The sequence below is a fragment of the Notamacropus eugenii genome, chromosome 2 (genome assembly GCF_028372415.1).
Source record: "Notamacropus eugenii isolate mMacEug1 chromosome 2, mMacEug1.pri_v2, whole genome shotgun sequence".
NCBI classification, from domain to species: Eukaryota; Metazoa; Chordata; class Mammalia; order Diprotodontia; family Macropodidae; genus Notamacropus; species Notamacropus eugenii.
In genome coordinates, this window is record NC_092873.1 from 442,243,301 (window position 1) to 442,260,816 (window position 17,516).

A 17,516-nucleotide genomic window follows, 5' to 3' on the forward strand; every position below is an offset into this window, starting at 1 on the left:
TCCTGATTATAGGCCCAAGGCTTAATCTGCTATGCCATATCCTTTTGCACTTATTTCTTCTCCTTGAGGTCCATTTCCTTCCATAATTGATATAAAGATTCTGAAAATCATATAGATTCTCCTCACTCTAGCAGGGTTCAGTATGACTGGAGTTGAACAGGAAAATCTGTGGGGCTTCATGGGTCCCTTACTTAATATCTGCGAACATTCATTCCCTCCAGCAAAGAACAACCTTTGATATAGAATTGAAGTAAGGAAAAGAAACCTTTTGAATAGAGTCTTGGGAGAAGGGGAGAAAGAGTATTTTAGAGTCAGGACAACATACATGTACACAGATTATGACTTTAATTAACAATAAAATTAAAAGATTAAATATTGTGTGTTCAAGCAGCTAGATGGTGCAGAGGCTAGAGTACTGGGCTTGGAGTCAGAGAGACTCATCTTTATGAGTTGAAATTCCATCTTGGGTACTTTTTATCTGTGTGACCCTGGTCAAGTCACTTAATCCTGTTTGTCTCAGTTTTCTCATCTGTAAAAATGAGCTAGAGAAAAAAATGACAAAACATTCTAATAGTTTTGCCAAGAAAACCTCGAAAATTATCATAAAGAGTTGGACGTGATTGAACAAAATCTCAGTGACTTTTTTTTCTGATAGAGCACATAAGGTTGGTTAACCTTGTTATTTTGTCCTAAATGACTTCAACAAATATTCTGATAACATTCTGATACACTGAAAATATATGTATGCTAGAATTGTGGCATGTTTAAATATTTGTATTAAATATTTTAATAAATTTTAGATATCTAAATAGGTATTTAAAAATACGTACAGTTATGAATGAAGCATTGATGTATTTGCTTGGCTCATCAGTGTCGCTGTCATCATCAGATGATTCATCTGAATCGTGTTCACTCTCTTTACTTGTCTCCAATTCTTGTTTCAGTAGCACTCTGTTAAAGTCATCTACGCAATACAAAACACGGAGGTCATCATTGCTAAGAAAACCTCAAATGGGAACATGAAGAGTCAGAAGCTGCTGAAAAATGACTAAAGGAATCTCCACTGATTTCTCATCACCCAAAATGGCGGAACAGAGAGGGGGCTAGGGTAGATCAAGGACTAGATTTTCAATGTATTTTACAAGAAACTGTATTTTACAAAGAACTCAATCCCTGAAGGAGACTGGGTAAAGTGGAGCTGGTTAGACCTTCTGCTCTAAACTGCTTTGCAATTCACCTTTTCATGTTAGTCAGCAAAAATTGATTAAGTGCTTACTTATAGGCTAGGAATTTTCTAAGTGCTGGGAATACAAGAAAGAAGAAAGAAAATCTGTGCCCTCACGGAGCTATATCCTTCTTTAGTGAATGGTAATTCTGAGATCATACCACTGCTAGTCTATTGAGACTAGCTTCAATTAAAAAAAACTCAGAACTTCAAAATGAATGGCTATGAAAGAATATATTTAAGAAATAAAGTGATGTTATCCAAGGGCCTACTTTAAAAAAATTTTTATTCCTAGAATGAATCCAGACAATCTGAGAATCAAGTCAATAATGCATACATGTAATAGTAGGAAAGGGATAACATTAAGAAAATACTCACATGGAATAACTTTGGAATTTCTATTTTTTCTTTGATTTTCTTCTTGATTTCCAGTGTGCTGGGACCTCCAGTTCCTATATGAGGGAAGTCTCTGAAAAAAAAAGAGAGAATATACACATTTGAAAATAGCTATTGAACCCAAAATTTATAAGAAAATCCACTAACTGCCATATAGCTATCCTGTATGGTACTGCGGTGATCTGTGGAATTCTCTTAAAAATTTTTGGCCATCCCTCTGTAGCAGGGAAGAAGTCTGAATTATTATTGTATTAAAAGATAAAATATGATGGCATTTTACAATACTATACATATATTTCATCATTGTGCAGTTTCTAAACTTTTTTCTCTGTCATATGTTGGCCTTTGCCCGTAAAACTCCCCCCAAATTCCCATTCAGTTTCTTATACCAACCCACAGTATATTGAAACCATAATGAGGAAAATCACAATGTAGAAGGAATAACTGTACTCTTATCATAGAGTATATGAAGCTAATCTAGGAAAATTTAGATTGGGCAAATCTAATGGAATCTTCATGTGCTACCTCTAAGATTATTGTGTATGTATATGTGTGTTTTCATCTTCCTCCTAAAATGTTCCCTGTTAAGTTTTTGATCACATACCCATTCTCTTAAGAAGGAAGTGAAAGAAGTAAGGACTTTCACAGTGTTTTAGTCTGCTTTTCCTACTCAAAGGATAGTGGCCAGAGTCAAGGTGGCATTGTATCCCCTACTTCTGAATAAGAAATATAGAGACTGTATTTCATGGTTTAGCATCAAGACAGTACTTTTAAACACTGAAATACTTGGGATAACTTTTCTAGTTTGGAGAGCTCTCTGAGACAAATAGTACTAATTTGTGACAGCCTGTCTATCTTCTAGAAATGCTCCTTCTTCTTTTAATATAGCAAGCTCCTTGAGGGCAGGTACTGCTTCATTTTGATATTTATATGTCCAGCACAAATATTAATAAATATTTGTTGATTGGTTGTCTTTTCTGAAAACTTCCACATACTGTACTTGTTTTTTTCTTGTAGTATGACCTTGCCATCATATGTGGAAGATAAGATGCACATAAGTGAGAATTCACCACTTGGCTATAAAACCTTTGATTTACACTGCCTCCCCAAGCTGCCGTTTGTGTGAAGGAGACGGACATCCTAAGAAAGCTCATACTAGGAAGAAGAGTAGAGAGCTCAGCAGAACTTGTGTGTGCCAAGTTCAAGGGCAGAGCTCTCCTTCTGCCACTATCCTCAGATGGATCCTCTCTTTCCTTGGCCCTTCCCCTGGGGACCTTAATTTAAGGCTTCAAAAGATTTGAGGATCTTCTTTTGTGTGACTGGATGAATCACAATAAATTACTATTTCATTCCACATCATTGGCCTGCCTGACTTTTATGAAAATCTCCTCTAAATCTCCAAATTGCTGCTATGGACTGGGGCAGTGCTATATAAATGTGAACTATTATTCTTGTTCCACTTGTTCTCATTTAGCTAGGTGGCACAGAGAAGGGAGTCTGAAAGGCTTGAATTAGAATCCTGCCTCAATTATTTTGTAGCTATGTGACCCTTGACTCATCACTACACTCCCTCTTAGCTTCAGTTTCCTCATCTGTAAAATGGGGATAATAATGGAACCCCCCTTTCACAGGATGGTTGTGAGGAACAAAAACAAAAATTTATGTAAAGTACTTTGTCAAACTTAAAGAGCTCTATAAATGCTTCCTATCTTCTACACATATGGGGCGTGAGTGTCTCTGTTTATGTATATGTATATATATGTATATATACATATATATACACATCTGTATATATTCTTATATAGACATGTATAAGTTTCTACATATACATATTATATATACATATATAATATATAAAACATTTATTAAGTGTTTACTGTGTGTCAGGCATTGTGCCAAGTGCTAGGGACACAAAAAGAGGTAAAAAACAATTACTGATCTCAAGGAGCCAACATACAAACATATATGTATATGTGTGTACATATACATGTGTGTGTGCATATGTAAACACACAAAGCAACCTATGAACCTGATAAATAGAAAGTAACAGAGATAAGGCATTAGAATTAAGAGGGGTTAGAGAAAGCTTCCTACAGAAGGTAAGACTTCAGTTGAAACTAAGTATATAATGACACTGTGTGTGCGTTTCTATGTTTATTAGTACCGCTATACATTATTTGACTTATATCTGTCTGCCAGAGATGCCCAAATTTCCTGAGAAGCAGTATAGTTCTAATAAGAAGCAAACATATACAACTTGCTTAAAGTGAAAGATGGAATATAAAGATTAAGATTGACATTTGATTAGCTAGTTGAAGTATGACATGACTATTTTGGCCAATGGTCCTTTATTGGATGTCAAGATGGTGCATAGTATGATAATGATATTTACCTGGAATTCTGCCTCCAGTGGGGAAGGCTCACTGGGTGGATCCCTCTTTTTTATGTTATTTAGATAGGAATGTAATTCTAGCATGTTCACTTCAGTTTCTCCAAACTGATTGTACTCTACCAAAGCCTGATGGATCAGGATGTACTGTGCCTGACGTTTCAAAGAAAATATAAGCAGTTAATACATATTTACTTATATGTTTATCCATTTATATGTATATACATATACATATATAACACACATTGTTTAAACATTTTGGAAACATCAGTAAAATAGTGACACCTTATAATTTGACTGATACTGTTGTAAATAAATATGCTAATTCTGATGCTACTTAAAATTAGTCACATGATAGACATATGAGACTGCTATTTATTTACTAGTCTATCTGCTTAGAAAAAGAGATCCTATTTAGTACAGTCTACATTTTATATTCTATTCATCCTTCCTCCAAGTTTTTGGAATACGTTTATCGAAATGTGAGTTACAGACAAATCTGTGCACAGTCTCTTGGGTTGCACCATTCCAATTTGCTGAAGACAACTGTGGAACTGATTCAAGTGTACAGAAAATAACAACGTCACCAAAGTTTTGGTGGCATCTAGCCACAAGTTGAGAATATCATGCAGAACAGGTACTTAATAAATGAAGTTAAATCAATGACTGAATGAATGGCATCCAAGCAGATTGCTGCAAACTATGATCTGGGCTGTAAATTCTAAGGAATCTGAAAGATAAACATTTTCTACTCTTGCAGTCTTGAAGACTATTTATGAGATCCTCTAAGGTTCATAGTGAATCTAGCAAAAATATTCGCATCATCGTTAAATACTGGAGACATACCTCCACTTGAACCATCAGGCATCTCTGTCGCCGAAGCTTGACAACATAACCGTAAACATCCACTTGGTTTTCAGCCTCTAGCCCCTCCAGCATAGCATCAATCCCAATGTAGGTACCTGTGCGGCCAACACCAGCACTGAAAAAAGTGGGAAAATATGAAAAGTTACAGAAAACAAGAACTTCAAAGTGATGTTAAAAGGGAAATAATTGTAATTTAAAGCATGGACAAGAATACAATTTTCTCATTGTTGACTTTCTTCTTCACTTGACAATTTTTAAAGGAGAAAGCCCTATACATGTTTTAGGATGTTGAATTCTGGGTAGCCATCTGATAACCACTCCTGAGGTCACTTACCTACAATGGACAACAATTGGACCACTGAAAAAGTTACTGAAGGCATTAACTCTTCGACGCAACTTGAGGAGCAGGTGAGGATCATCTGGGACACCATGGTCAGGCCAGCTGGTGAACTGAATGTGTGTCACATCTCTTCCAGTTGTTTTCTCTCTTTTCTAGTCAAGACAAGATATTTTTCTTGAGATAATTTTTCTTAAAGAAAATTTTATTCATATAAATAATGGAAAGGGGAAAGGAATATATAGATAAAGCTATAGGTATCATGATTGATAGGCAAAGAGACAAGAAGGAGATAGAAATAGTTAGATCTTCATGCAAATATGAAGCATTTGGTGATAGGATAGAGAAATTCCTTTAATTTTTCAGGCATAATCTGTTTTTCCACATAGTGACTGGTTAATGAAGCACATTCAAGAGTAACATGAATTTAATTGTTGTTAAGGAGAACTAGAAAGCCTAAGGAATTTTCGTACTGTCATTCCAAAGAAAAGGTGAAAATTTTATAAAATGTCCTCATATTCATCACTTCTCTACATGTTGTTACTTAGTAGGCCAGTGAATGGGGCTATTTAGTGTAAAAGAAGAATTAGATTACTCCAAACATGCAACCATTTGCACCCTAAGAGGTAAGTTGCCTCCTAGATTAGTGAGGATATTTGAAAATATCCACTTGAGGTATAACAATATAGAGCTGAGGCAAATCAGTCTCTGATTACTCCTCAGCTTTTTCTTGATTTCTGCATAACCATTAGTGGATGCAGGAAAAGTGTCAATTTTATAGCCAGGTATGAATTTAGATACATTTAGGTTGACAGGACGTAGGTGTGTTGAGAGAGAAAAAAAGTGTGTGTGAGAGAGAAGGAAGAAGAAGAAGAAGAAGAAGAAGAAGAAGAAGAAGAAGAAGAAGAAGAAGAAGAAGAAGAAGAAGAAGAAGAAAAAGAGGAAGAAGAAAAAGAAAAAGAGGAGGAGGAGGAAGAAGAAAAAGAAAAAGAGGAGAGGGAAAAGAAGAAGGAGAAGAAGGAGGAGAAGAAGAAGAGAGGACAGGAGTGAAAAGAGACAAACAAAAGAAAAACTATACTTGTCATTGCTTGTTAGTATAAGAAGATGTCTACTAAAACATTCCAATGCATGTTAAAACATATTAAATCTAATAATACTACTAAAACATACAATGCTATTGAATGCTAATAGTTTCTTTCCATGACTATTTATTGGATAACTTAACTGTGGGCCATCAAATATGAAATTTAGCTAACAAAAGCCTTAGAAAAGTCCTAATCATGTGTTTCTTTATGATGGCTTTGACTCACAGTGAAATCAAGAAATGAAAGCCTTAGAAGCAGAAAACCAAAAGGCTTCATTTTGGGAGGAAGATACTCTGCATATCATAGAAAGCAACTGCAGGTAATATAAAGTACTTGTACAAATTAAACCCTCTATAATATTTTCAGCTGCTGCATTTAACTTTTTGTCTTCACTACTTGCCTTCTAACAGGATGTATTCTTCTTGAATTTGGGGGCTATTTTTGTGTTTTTCTTTGTATACCCAGTGCTTAGCACAGTGTCTCTGGCATATAGTAAGTAATAAATGTATGTTGACTATTTTTCCATCCCAAATCTATCTCTCCTTTGCCTGAAAAGCCATAACCAGAATATTTTACACTGAGACTAATTGGCATGAAAGATGCCCTAAATTCATTGGTAGGCAAAGAAATTGCAGAGGCATGAAGCAAATAACCTTGGTCAGTAAAAGGCCATTGGGGAAATTGGGTACAGGGCAGAACTTGAGTAGTATATGTTGGAGAAGGAGAGAGAAGCACTCTTGTTAGTTTTCTCATTTAATTAATTATTCTTGCTAACTAGGTGCTCAGAGCAGTTGTTTTTATCCTGCTGCCATGTCCCTTAAATTTGATATCCTGAGATAGGCCCCGCCCATCAAGCTCTTCTTCCTTGAACTCTGATTACTTTGTAAGGTTGAACATAAACTATGCTTTATGTCTTTACATGGTCTCTTTCATAATTGTTAACTCTGTTTTCCTCCCAAAAGACTGTCAAATCCCCGAGGGTATACATGATAACTTTTTCTTCCTTCTTTGAACTTCCTAGGTACATAAATACTCATAAATTACATTGACAGGTGATTCTTCGATCAGTGGTTCAATATGACTCTGCCATCTTGTGAAACTATACTAACAAGGTATCCTAGCCCACCCATTGTTTATGAAGGCTGGGAAAATAACTCAAATATTATATTTTTATACCCAACTCAAATATTATATTTTCTTAAGGACAACTAAAACTCAGTAACAGCCTTTCCCCAAAAATGATTGACAAATATTATACAACAGAAATTAACTTACATGTGTAACATTCAGTTTTTGAACAATGTAATCTGGACATATTTTGTGCTCACATATCTTTACAATAACGTCTCCATAAATTTGAGTGCCTTCTTCCATTGTTGGCCAGTATTCCGCACACTTGTTCTATAAAAATCAGTCACCAAGTAAATATAGTTTTTCTTAATAACTTTCTTCTTCAGTTAACCAAGCTTTAAATTGATATTCCTAAAACTCATCTCTAATAATGTTACAACCCACTTATCCACCACTCATATATCTTCAATAACTCCCTATTGATCCTAGACTAAAATACAAAATCTTCAGCTTGGCTTCTAAAATTTTCCATAATATGAGTCCCACTTACCTCTCTTCTCTTAGTTAGAATCAAAGATTTAGCTCTGTAAGGAAACTTAGAGATCATCTATCCCATTTGCTTCACTTTACAGATGAGTGACTTGTCCTGAGTTATCTAACTATGAAGTAAAACTAGGAATTTGAACTCAGGCCCTCTAAAAATCCAGCTAGATTTTTTACTACAATATGGTGTCCCATTTTATATTCCTCTCCTGCACACAATTTTGACATGCAAGTTCTTTCTCCTATATAATATCTTTATTCCCATCCTTATGTCTTTGAACAGGCCTTCTTCTATGTCTGGAAAGGACCTCCTCCTCACCTCTACCCTGTCCTTTATAGATTTAGATTATGTGCCAGCTCCAAAAAGAGGCCTCTCATCCTCCCACCCCACAACAGTTGTTATTTCTTTCTACCTTTTGAAATTACTTTGATTTCATTTTGTATTCATGTGTTTTTATGCTTATTGCATTCCCTACTCCTCCCTCCCAAAAAAGAACATACCCCTCACGGGCAAGTTCTATTCCATAACACAAAAAAGAGGTGCTTAGTAAAAGTATATTGAATTCAATTGAGTTTTTATTCCTATATAAATTTATTCCAGTTAAGTATTTACATAACCTTTTAATAGCATTTCTATACATTAACCTGTGATCTTTGGGTGTTATTCTACTCTAGAATTTGATTAAATAAACTAATGGAACCTCATTTTCTTCTCCAAGGGTTACTCATTACTATTGCTCCCATACCTTTCTATCTGTTACTATTCAGTACAGGGATGCTTTTAACAGGAGGTTTTTTTTTATTATAATGAGATCATAGGGAGACAAAGAAATGATTATTAGCAGAAATGAATGAATCACTGATAGAATCATTTCGGAGATTGGTAAAGAATACATTTAGGGGTAAGGAACCTTCCTCATCCCTGAAATCATACTTCCTAGGTTACTGTCTACTCTGCTTAAGCCTGTCCTTGGTTACATAACTTATTTTTCAAAGCATCATAATGAAATAGGTGAGACGGTAACTTTTTCAACATATCCCACTATTGAAAAGAAAATAGTAAAAGAAAGGAGTTCTAATAAGTAGGCAAATTTAAATAGAAAAAAATAGTTAGCAATGCTAAAATGTCATAGATGAAGGAAGCACCTAAGTTTTGTATGCACATATATATATATATATATATATATATATATATATATATATATATATATATATATACACTCAACATATGTGATATTTTAGCTCTTAATTATAATATTATCCAAGTATACCTCTCTGTTTTGTTGTAGATCTCTGATTTCAGTGGTGTAAGAACTCATAATAAGGGAACTTTCTCCACTGGTTCATAAAAAGAAGTTTATGCTCAGAGTTTAGAGAGTTTACTGGGGCATAAACAGATGAAGTGTTTTGCTCGTGATCACTCAGCAGGTTATCAGAAGCAGGACTTGAATCCAGATCTTTTTTTCTGATTTTAAGGCTTTATTGTGTCCACATACATTCATACATGTCAACATAGTAGACCAGATCTGTGATTTCATTGTTGTCTCTTAGAATCCCTGGTTTCCTTTAAGACTCAGTTCAAATACTATCTTTCATATGAACAGTTTCAGGATCATTCCAGATGCTACTGCCTTCTCTACCCAAATTAACTTTTTTAAATTTTGTACGTATTATGTATATACTTATATAAATAAGTATTGCTCCTCCAAATAAAAGTAAGGTCCTTGAGAGAAGGGATACTTATGGACTGATTGATAGAAGGAACTTCAGATGAGGAAATGCCCTATTCCAACATATATCTCACTCATTTCTATATTCCTCCATCTACTCACTCAATATATCCATCCATCTACCCATTCATGCATTTATATACTCATCCATCTGTGTGTGTTTGTCCTTCATTGCTGAAGATGACCATGCCATCAGAGAAATAATGACATGACTTGCACTTGACTTTGTTTTGAATGAGGGAGTGCTGTGCAGGTCACCAGCCTCACTTCTCTTCCAGAGCCATCTGAATCCACTGACCAGATATTCTTCAGGATGACTGGAGATGACCCAGAATGAGGCAATTGGGGTTAAGTGACTTGCCCAAGGTCACACAGTTAATGAGAGTCAAGTGTCTGAGGTGAGATTTGAACTCAGGTCCTCCTGACTCCTGCACTGATGCTCTACCCACTGCACCATCTAGCTGCCCTCACTCATCCATCTACCTACTCATTCATTTATATGTTCATCTATCCATCCACTCATCCATTCATTAATTTATACATTCATCCAACCATCCATTCATTCCCTCATTCAGTTATATATTCAATTACTCATCTATTTGTTCATTAATTCATTTATATATTTATCCATTTGTTCATTCATTTATTATTTTTTTGTAGTTAGTCTGTTTTTAAGGCTAGGTCTTTCTATCTTGCCTAGTCTGGGACTACTTATGGACTTCATCCTGCTCTTACCAACATGAGAATTTGGACCTTCTGCAACATTTCTAATCTGGAGTGGTTCATTCCTCTTTAAGGAACCTGCTGGCTTCCTGCTCCTAGAGGTTCACCATATTAATGTGACACTTAGAATGGACCCTCAGTTGCTACAGCTTATGGTAGTTCAGAACCCTAGTTCAAGAGATTCACCAGCCTCAGACTCCTTGGTAGATGGAATTACAGGAGTATATCACCACTCCTAGCTGTAACTTTCAAAATATCCTTCTAGAGGAGGAAACTCTTTCTACCAAAGCCTACCAGTGCCTTCCCTTTAACTTAAATTTTTAGAGAATTGCCTAGAGCACTGAGACAGTCACTGTGTTACCCAGGGGAATACAGCCACTATGTGTCAGATACGGGACTTGAGCCCAGTTCTTGGTTTTGAGAGCATCTCTCTATCAATTATGTAACATTGTCTCTGGAAGTAAATACTACAGATATTATTATCCTCATTTTAAATAAAAGGAAACCAAGGTACAAACAGTATCAGTAGCTTTCTCAGTTAGTCACCCTAAGAGGTGGGATTCTAACTTGGGTCCTCCTGCCTCTAGGGCCATTGTACTCCTATGTACTCTGCCTTGCTGCGTCATCTTGGTCAGGGTCTTTTCCCATCTGATCTACCTGATCTCTCCTCTCATCCACTCCCAGATCCTATAACAAAAGGAAGCTCTCACCCGGTTTCCTTCTTCACAGCGAGTCACCATGACAATAATTGTTACTTTCTGTTCCCAAATCATCCTCCAGAAATCATTAACAGTTTCTTCTCTGGGACCTAGTAGGTAAAGACACATTGACTGATAAGGCTTTCCCATCTCATTTAGTGATGATGACGATGGTGGTGGGTGGTGGTGGTGGTGGTGGTGAGAATTGATACAGTGCTTTTAAGGGTTGCAAAGCACTTTACATGTGGTATCTAATTTGATCCTCACAATGGTCCTGGGAGGTATCATTATTATGTTATGTTATACCATACCATATTGTATGTTATGTTATGTTATGTTATATCATATTATGTCTTGTCATGTTATTATATTATTCCCATCTTACAGATAAGGAATGAGAAAGACAGACTTACCAAAGATCACACAGACAGTAAGTATGTGAGGAAAGATTTTAGGTCAGGTCTTGGTTCCAGCCTCAGGACTCAAAGCATTGTATCACCCAGTCACCCATTAAGACACCAAGGTTTATACAGTATCTTGTTATCTGTCCTGCCACTGTTCTTCTTATCTATTCTGGAAACAGAAACCTTCCAGACTAGACCTCCAGAGATTACTCCTATATATATGCCTATTATGTACTGGGTACCATACTATGGAAGAGCATAGAATGACAATAAAAAATGTCCCTGCCCGAAAGAAGTTCATGCACCAGTGAGGATCAGACAGATATCATCTACATTTCTATGAATGTACAAAATGACAGGGATATAAATTGAGACCGACCCTGTGATTTCCTTGATATAAAGAATTTGCAGGTAAAGAAACTCCCACTAACAAAGTAGGTTGACATTTTCTGTGCAATTCAGTCTTTAAAATGTGCCAAGGGCACTGGGCATTAAGTGATTTGTTCAGTATAGGACACAAATGGAACGTGAACCAAGGTCCTCCTGGCTTCCAAGTCAGCTCCTTATTCTTATTGGCACACTGCTTGAAAACCTAAAAGCATAAGTGTTGTTGTTTGGTTGTGTCTGACTCTTTGTGACCCCATTTGAGGTTTTCTTGGCAAAGATACTAGAGTGATTTTACATTTCCTTCTGTAGCTTATTTTACAGATGAGGAAGGAAAATTTGAAGTTAGGACTCTAAGCCTGGCACTCTATCTACTGTACCACCTGGCTATCCTAAAAACAGAAGTACATGCTAATTTTAGGGGGAGAAGTACTAACAGCTGGGTAGCTAGGAGATCAGGAAAGGGCTTATATAGAAGGTGATGCATGAGCTGAGCTTTAAAGGAAATTTTGAAGTTCTACTCTGGGTCTGAGCCATCCTGAATGGTGTTAGAGAACTAAAACACCTCCAGGACCACCAGCTTTCTATCTCCTGATCTTTACTCTGCTCACAATATCCAAATCAATACCATCATTACTGCTAGGAAGGAAATGACAGTCTATTTCCCTATGGCTACACTCATAATTTTAGTGAATCCTAGACAAAAATTCTGTTACTTGACTTTTAATATTATCTCTCCCTATTAGAATATAAGTTCCTTGAGGGCAGAACTGTGCCATTTTTGTCTCCATATCACTAGAATATAGCACAGTGCTTGGCACATAATAGACACTTAACACACACATGTTGACTAATGTCCAAAAAAATTTAAATGGAAAAGAAAAGGAATGAAAAATGATATTACCTTGTGCAGCAATGTATTTCCTTGGCTCTTTGAAACCCTGTTCAAAACAAGTACAAGTATATCCCATTAATTAGCTTTCAAAAATAATAGCAGGATTAGTAGCAATAACTAATAATAACTGGCATTATTAGAACACTTAATATAACCTTAAAGTTTGTAAAGTTTGGTACATCCCATTTGAACTTCCTAACAACTGTAGGATATAGATTCTATAGGGTCCTAATCCTGATTTTTTTCAGATGAGGAAACTGAGAATCAGAATAATTAAACAATTTGTTTATGGTAGTGTGCACCAAAGGCAAGATTTAAACTCAAATCTGGTATCATTTAATGAATATACTCCTTTGGAATTACAATAGAAGAGAGAGAAGGTCACTTTGAACATTCCAAATCCACATTATGAATTTTTTTGGATATTTTCAAATTGGGGAACTTTTTTTGAAGTAATGACCAACAAGCTTAATTTTCATTGATATTTGTAGCCAGAGTGTATTTTGGCTCTATATCCATCATAAAAATCAGATCTTGAAGCTGATCCAAGATATCATCTCCATCTCCAGCATAAAAAACTATCCCAGACTCCAAACTACATATTTGACCTAGTGGAATTCTCCAACTCAAATGCCACATCTCTTTCCATCCTTTCAATGCCAAGGTCTTGAAGTAGCCTGTTTAATGCTATTGTGTGAATTTCTGAACTTCTTAAATAAATAGCTAAATAGTTAGCTCCCGGACCCTTGGTTTAATTTGATTTCTCTACCCTTTCTACAGAACATGGAGTTTATCAAATTTACCAAAATTACTTGTGTCTTCCTTGTCAGCAAATACAATATTCTGAGAAAAAAATCCAAGCATGAACTCTGACTCATCTCAGTCCATCAGTTCCAAACCATAACAATTCTTCCTACATGAGATCTACTATATTCTTTCCTCTCTCTGTCTCTTTACTACCACCACCTTAGTAAAAATACATAGTAAAAATTAGAATTTAGAATTGGAAGCAACCTTAGAATTCATCTCATTCAACCCTTCTACTTTTATATATATTTAATCATTGCTTGGATCATTATGTATAACCTCCTAATTATCAGATTTCGTGTGTTCAATTGTCTATTAATTACTCAAATATTTGTTGAGTGCATATTCATTACTGAGCAAAGCTTCTTTCTCCCCAAAACACACAGATGCCAAAATTCGTTGCCTTTGTGGCTGATGCCAAAGTAGTGTCTATGTTACTCATTTGCATTTTTATGATGCCTTAAATCCTTGAAGGCAGAGTTTACATCTATGTTAACGTTGTTGCCTTTCAAAAATACATGTAAGCAAGTATTTTTTTCAATAATATAGATGCCTATTTTACATAATCCCACAAAGAATCTGTATAGATGCATAAATATAGATTTCCACACAACATATCTAATTTACTGCAAATTCTATATTAGTGGAATTCAAATGCATGAATTTTTTGGAATATGATTAGAATTGTCATAACAATATTAATTTAATTCTCTGCAAGCATTTTTATGATACGCAAAAGGAAAAGGGAAGACATTCGTTGCAATTTTCTGAAATAGCAAAGAGAAATAGGCAGCTGGAATATTGTTTTAACTTACATCCACATAACTTGCATTTATATAGTCTGACCCAGTATCTCCATTTATCTCAGAGAGTTCAACACGATTGTAATCATCTGATTATGGTTAAAAAGAAAGAAAGAAAAGAAAAACAATCATGAAATAATGAACCACCATGTGACATACATAGATTTTGTTTGTTTGTTCAATATTCCTGATTTCATTAGTGTGAAAATCTCTGTTCACTAAAATGGATGGGGAACTCATTTTATAACTTATAGAAGCTATAGAACTTAGGAACTGATAGAAACTGGGGTGCTGATTGGTTACATGATTTGCCCAGTGTCACATAGCCAGTGTTTAGCAGACACAAAAATGTGAACCCAGGGCTGCCTGGGTTCAGGCTGGATTATGGCTGGACTCATAATCATTGCATACACTGCCTCTTGGGCTAAGTAAGCATACTAAGTTCTGAATAAACTGTAATTCAACTACTCACAAATACTTACAGGGAAGGATGTCAATGTAACGGTTTTTGTTCTGGTTAAAAGGTTTGCGTGCATCTTTACTTGGAAACTTGCTGAATATCCTTGGAATGCTCTGAAAAACATAATGTTCCTTCATCTCGTAACAAATTCAAATAACTTCCATTGGTGACAATTAGCCTCCTGCCTAAATGTGTACTATGATGGCAAATTTCTCATTAAACCCTTAGAAAGCTTTACAAATAATTAGCTTGTTTTAAGATGCTAAAGTTTTCATTTAAGGAATCACCTTGGGTGTGAGTGCTATAAGAGAAAAGACCAGGAGATTAATGAATTTAAAATTTCATTTCATACTTCATTTTAAAAAACTGATAAATAAAAGTATGTATTGAAAAATTGTACATATATGTATATGTATATACATATATGTGCATGTATATGTGTCTGAGGGTATATACACACCTATTTGTGTCTAATAGTAGCCATCTCTAGGGTGGGGAAAGGAGGTAGGGAAGAAAAAAAGAAACCATTTTATATATTTATAAATATAACTGTTTTATATATTTAAAAGGAATAGCAACTTGTACATAATAGATTTGCATTATATTATGATATGGAAATGCTTGTTTTATTCCATAAATTAAAGGTAAAATAAATAAATATGAAAAAAAGAATGAAGGAAAAAAATTCATTTGATTTTTAAATCCTCCTCACAACTAGTACCTTGTCTCTGTAAGTTTTCTGCAGTCTATCTTGTATTTATTTTGTTTGTGTGTAGTTGTCTGCATCTTGTCTCTCTCATTAGACTGAGATCCTTGAAAACAAGAACTGTCTTCTTCCTTTCGTTCTTATCCTCAGCATTTAGTCCAGTGCCTGGCACATAGCAGGCTCACAATAACTACCTGTTAACTGACTGATTGTGCATAATGGAATTTCCAAAACAACCAAGTATATTTTATTACATAACATCAAACATCAAGACAAGTGTGATTTAACATATTTAATCTGAATTATTCAGATATCTGATAGAGTTTTTTGGTTGCATTTTAAAAGACATACCTGAAATTCAGCCAGGAAAAGTCTTCCCTCATCAGCAATCTTCCTCTTATATGTTTCTAGCAACATGTCTGCAGGGATTGGCTCCACATTCATTATCTGTTTTTCATCCTCTTTAAATAAAAGTTTTTGAAAAATTCAAAATCATTTTATATGTGTACTTCTAGACAGTACCTTTTGGCATTTTACTGAAGGCATTAATTAAGGAATGAAGCAGATCAACTCATGAATAAAAACACTGAAATTAACTGCAAAGATCTTGTGTCCATTCTTATTGTCCTGAAGATCACTGTCCAATTATTTCCATGCCTCTATAACTGCTTTAGAACATTTATAGGAGAAGGGGGACTTTGGCTCCTCAGTTATGTAACAACTCCTGTATCTCCACTCACAGGCAGTTAGGTGGTGCAGTGGATAGAATGTCAGGCCTGGAGTCGGGATAACCTGAGTTCAAATCTAGCCACAGATATGTACTAGCTGTGTGACCCTGGGCAAGTCATTTAACCCAATTTGTCTCAGTTCCTTTACTTGTAAAATGAGCTGGAGAAGGAAGTGGTAAACCAATCTAGTATCTTAACCAAGAAAATCCCAAATGGGGTCACAACTGAACAACAATGTCTCCATTAATTTAAGACAAAATAGTAACTCCTTAATCTTCCATTTATAGGCCCAGGTAACCTGACTTCAACTTACTTTCTTTCCTTCTCTAATTATCATCCATCTACTTCCTATACAGCTCGTGTGTACTTAGTAACCTATAGGCTATCTTCCCACTTGAAATTAGGAAGGAAATAAGCATTTTTTAGAAGTACCAATGCAGGCATGGTGCTTAAATTCCTTACAAATATTTTCTCATTTAATACTCACAACAACCCTGAGAAGTAGACACTATTTCTGTTCCCATTTTACGGTAAAATAGACAAAACTGCAGAAGGCTATATAGAGGAGGAAAACGTTGTTTTGTCCCTGAATAAGAAAGTTTTATGTCACTCTAAATTTCCTATTATGCAGGCCGGATCATGTCAATTTCTCTACTTCAAAATCTTGGGTGAATTTCTGTTGTTTTTCGAATAAATTGTAAATCCTTTTTTCCTGGTATTCTCAACCCTTTAGTGACTGACTCTAACCTTCCTTTCCAATGTTATTTCCAATCTTTTCAATCTTATTTTGCAGGACTTCCCATTGCATTCATGCTCTAGCATCTAGCTAAACTGCACTATTCTCTTTTTTCTGTTTTCCTGTTGGTACCTTTCCTTGTGCTATTGCCTACTTATGGAATACTCTCCTTTTCTTCCTCACAGATTCCTGCTTTAATACTGCCTATCCTTCAAGGCCTAATTTTTTTTAATGAGTGAAAGGGTAAGTTAAATTACTATCATAAATACTGCACATCAATGTCCATATTAAAGGTTTATCATTTTTATTGGCAGACATCATTAACTTAATGAAAGTTAACAAAGATACTTAGAAAAATTATTTCCTTATAGCAAAAATTTTAAGAACTTACCTCTCTGAACAAGTTCTACCTGTTCATCTGGATTACTGTAAAAATAAGAGATCTAGATTAGAGCATAATACTAGGTAAGTATTATTATTATCTTCTGATAGTCTAATTGGTAAGGTTCTAGCCAACCTTCCCCATAAT

The 17,516-nt window shown here is 35.3% G+C and overlaps 1 protein-coding gene across 5 annotated transcripts in view; it reads right to left on the reverse strand.

The window, feature by feature from the left end:
- PTPRC (protein tyrosine phosphatase receptor type C) overlaps positions 1-17,516 on the reverse strand; it is a 132,661-nt gene that overhangs the window by 13,894 nt on the left and 101,251 nt on the right. For all 5 annotated transcript variants that reach the window (XM_072648288.1, XM_072648287.1, XM_072648285.1 and 2 more), the window contains 12 exons: positions 17,379-17,413; positions 15,875-15,984; positions 14,840-14,930; positions 14,370-14,446; positions 12,757-12,793; positions 11,077-11,174; positions 7,575-7,700; positions 5,212-5,369; positions 4,857-4,992; positions 4,014-4,163; positions 1,604-1,694; positions 831-964 (listed from right to left, as the gene is read on the reverse strand). In XM_072648288.1, coding sequence (XP_072504389.1) covers positions 831-964; positions 1,604-1,694; positions 4,014-4,163; positions 4,857-4,992; positions 5,212-5,369; positions 7,575-7,700; positions 11,077-11,174; positions 12,757-12,793; positions 14,370-14,446; positions 14,840-14,930; positions 15,875-15,984; positions 17,379-17,413 — 1,243 coding nt within the window. The remainder of the gene's footprint in view (positions 1-830; positions 965-1,603; positions 1,695-4,013; positions 4,164-4,856; positions 4,993-5,211; positions 5,370-7,574; positions 7,701-11,076; positions 11,175-12,756; positions 12,794-14,369; positions 14,447-14,839; positions 14,931-15,874; positions 15,985-17,378; positions 17,414-17,516) is intronic.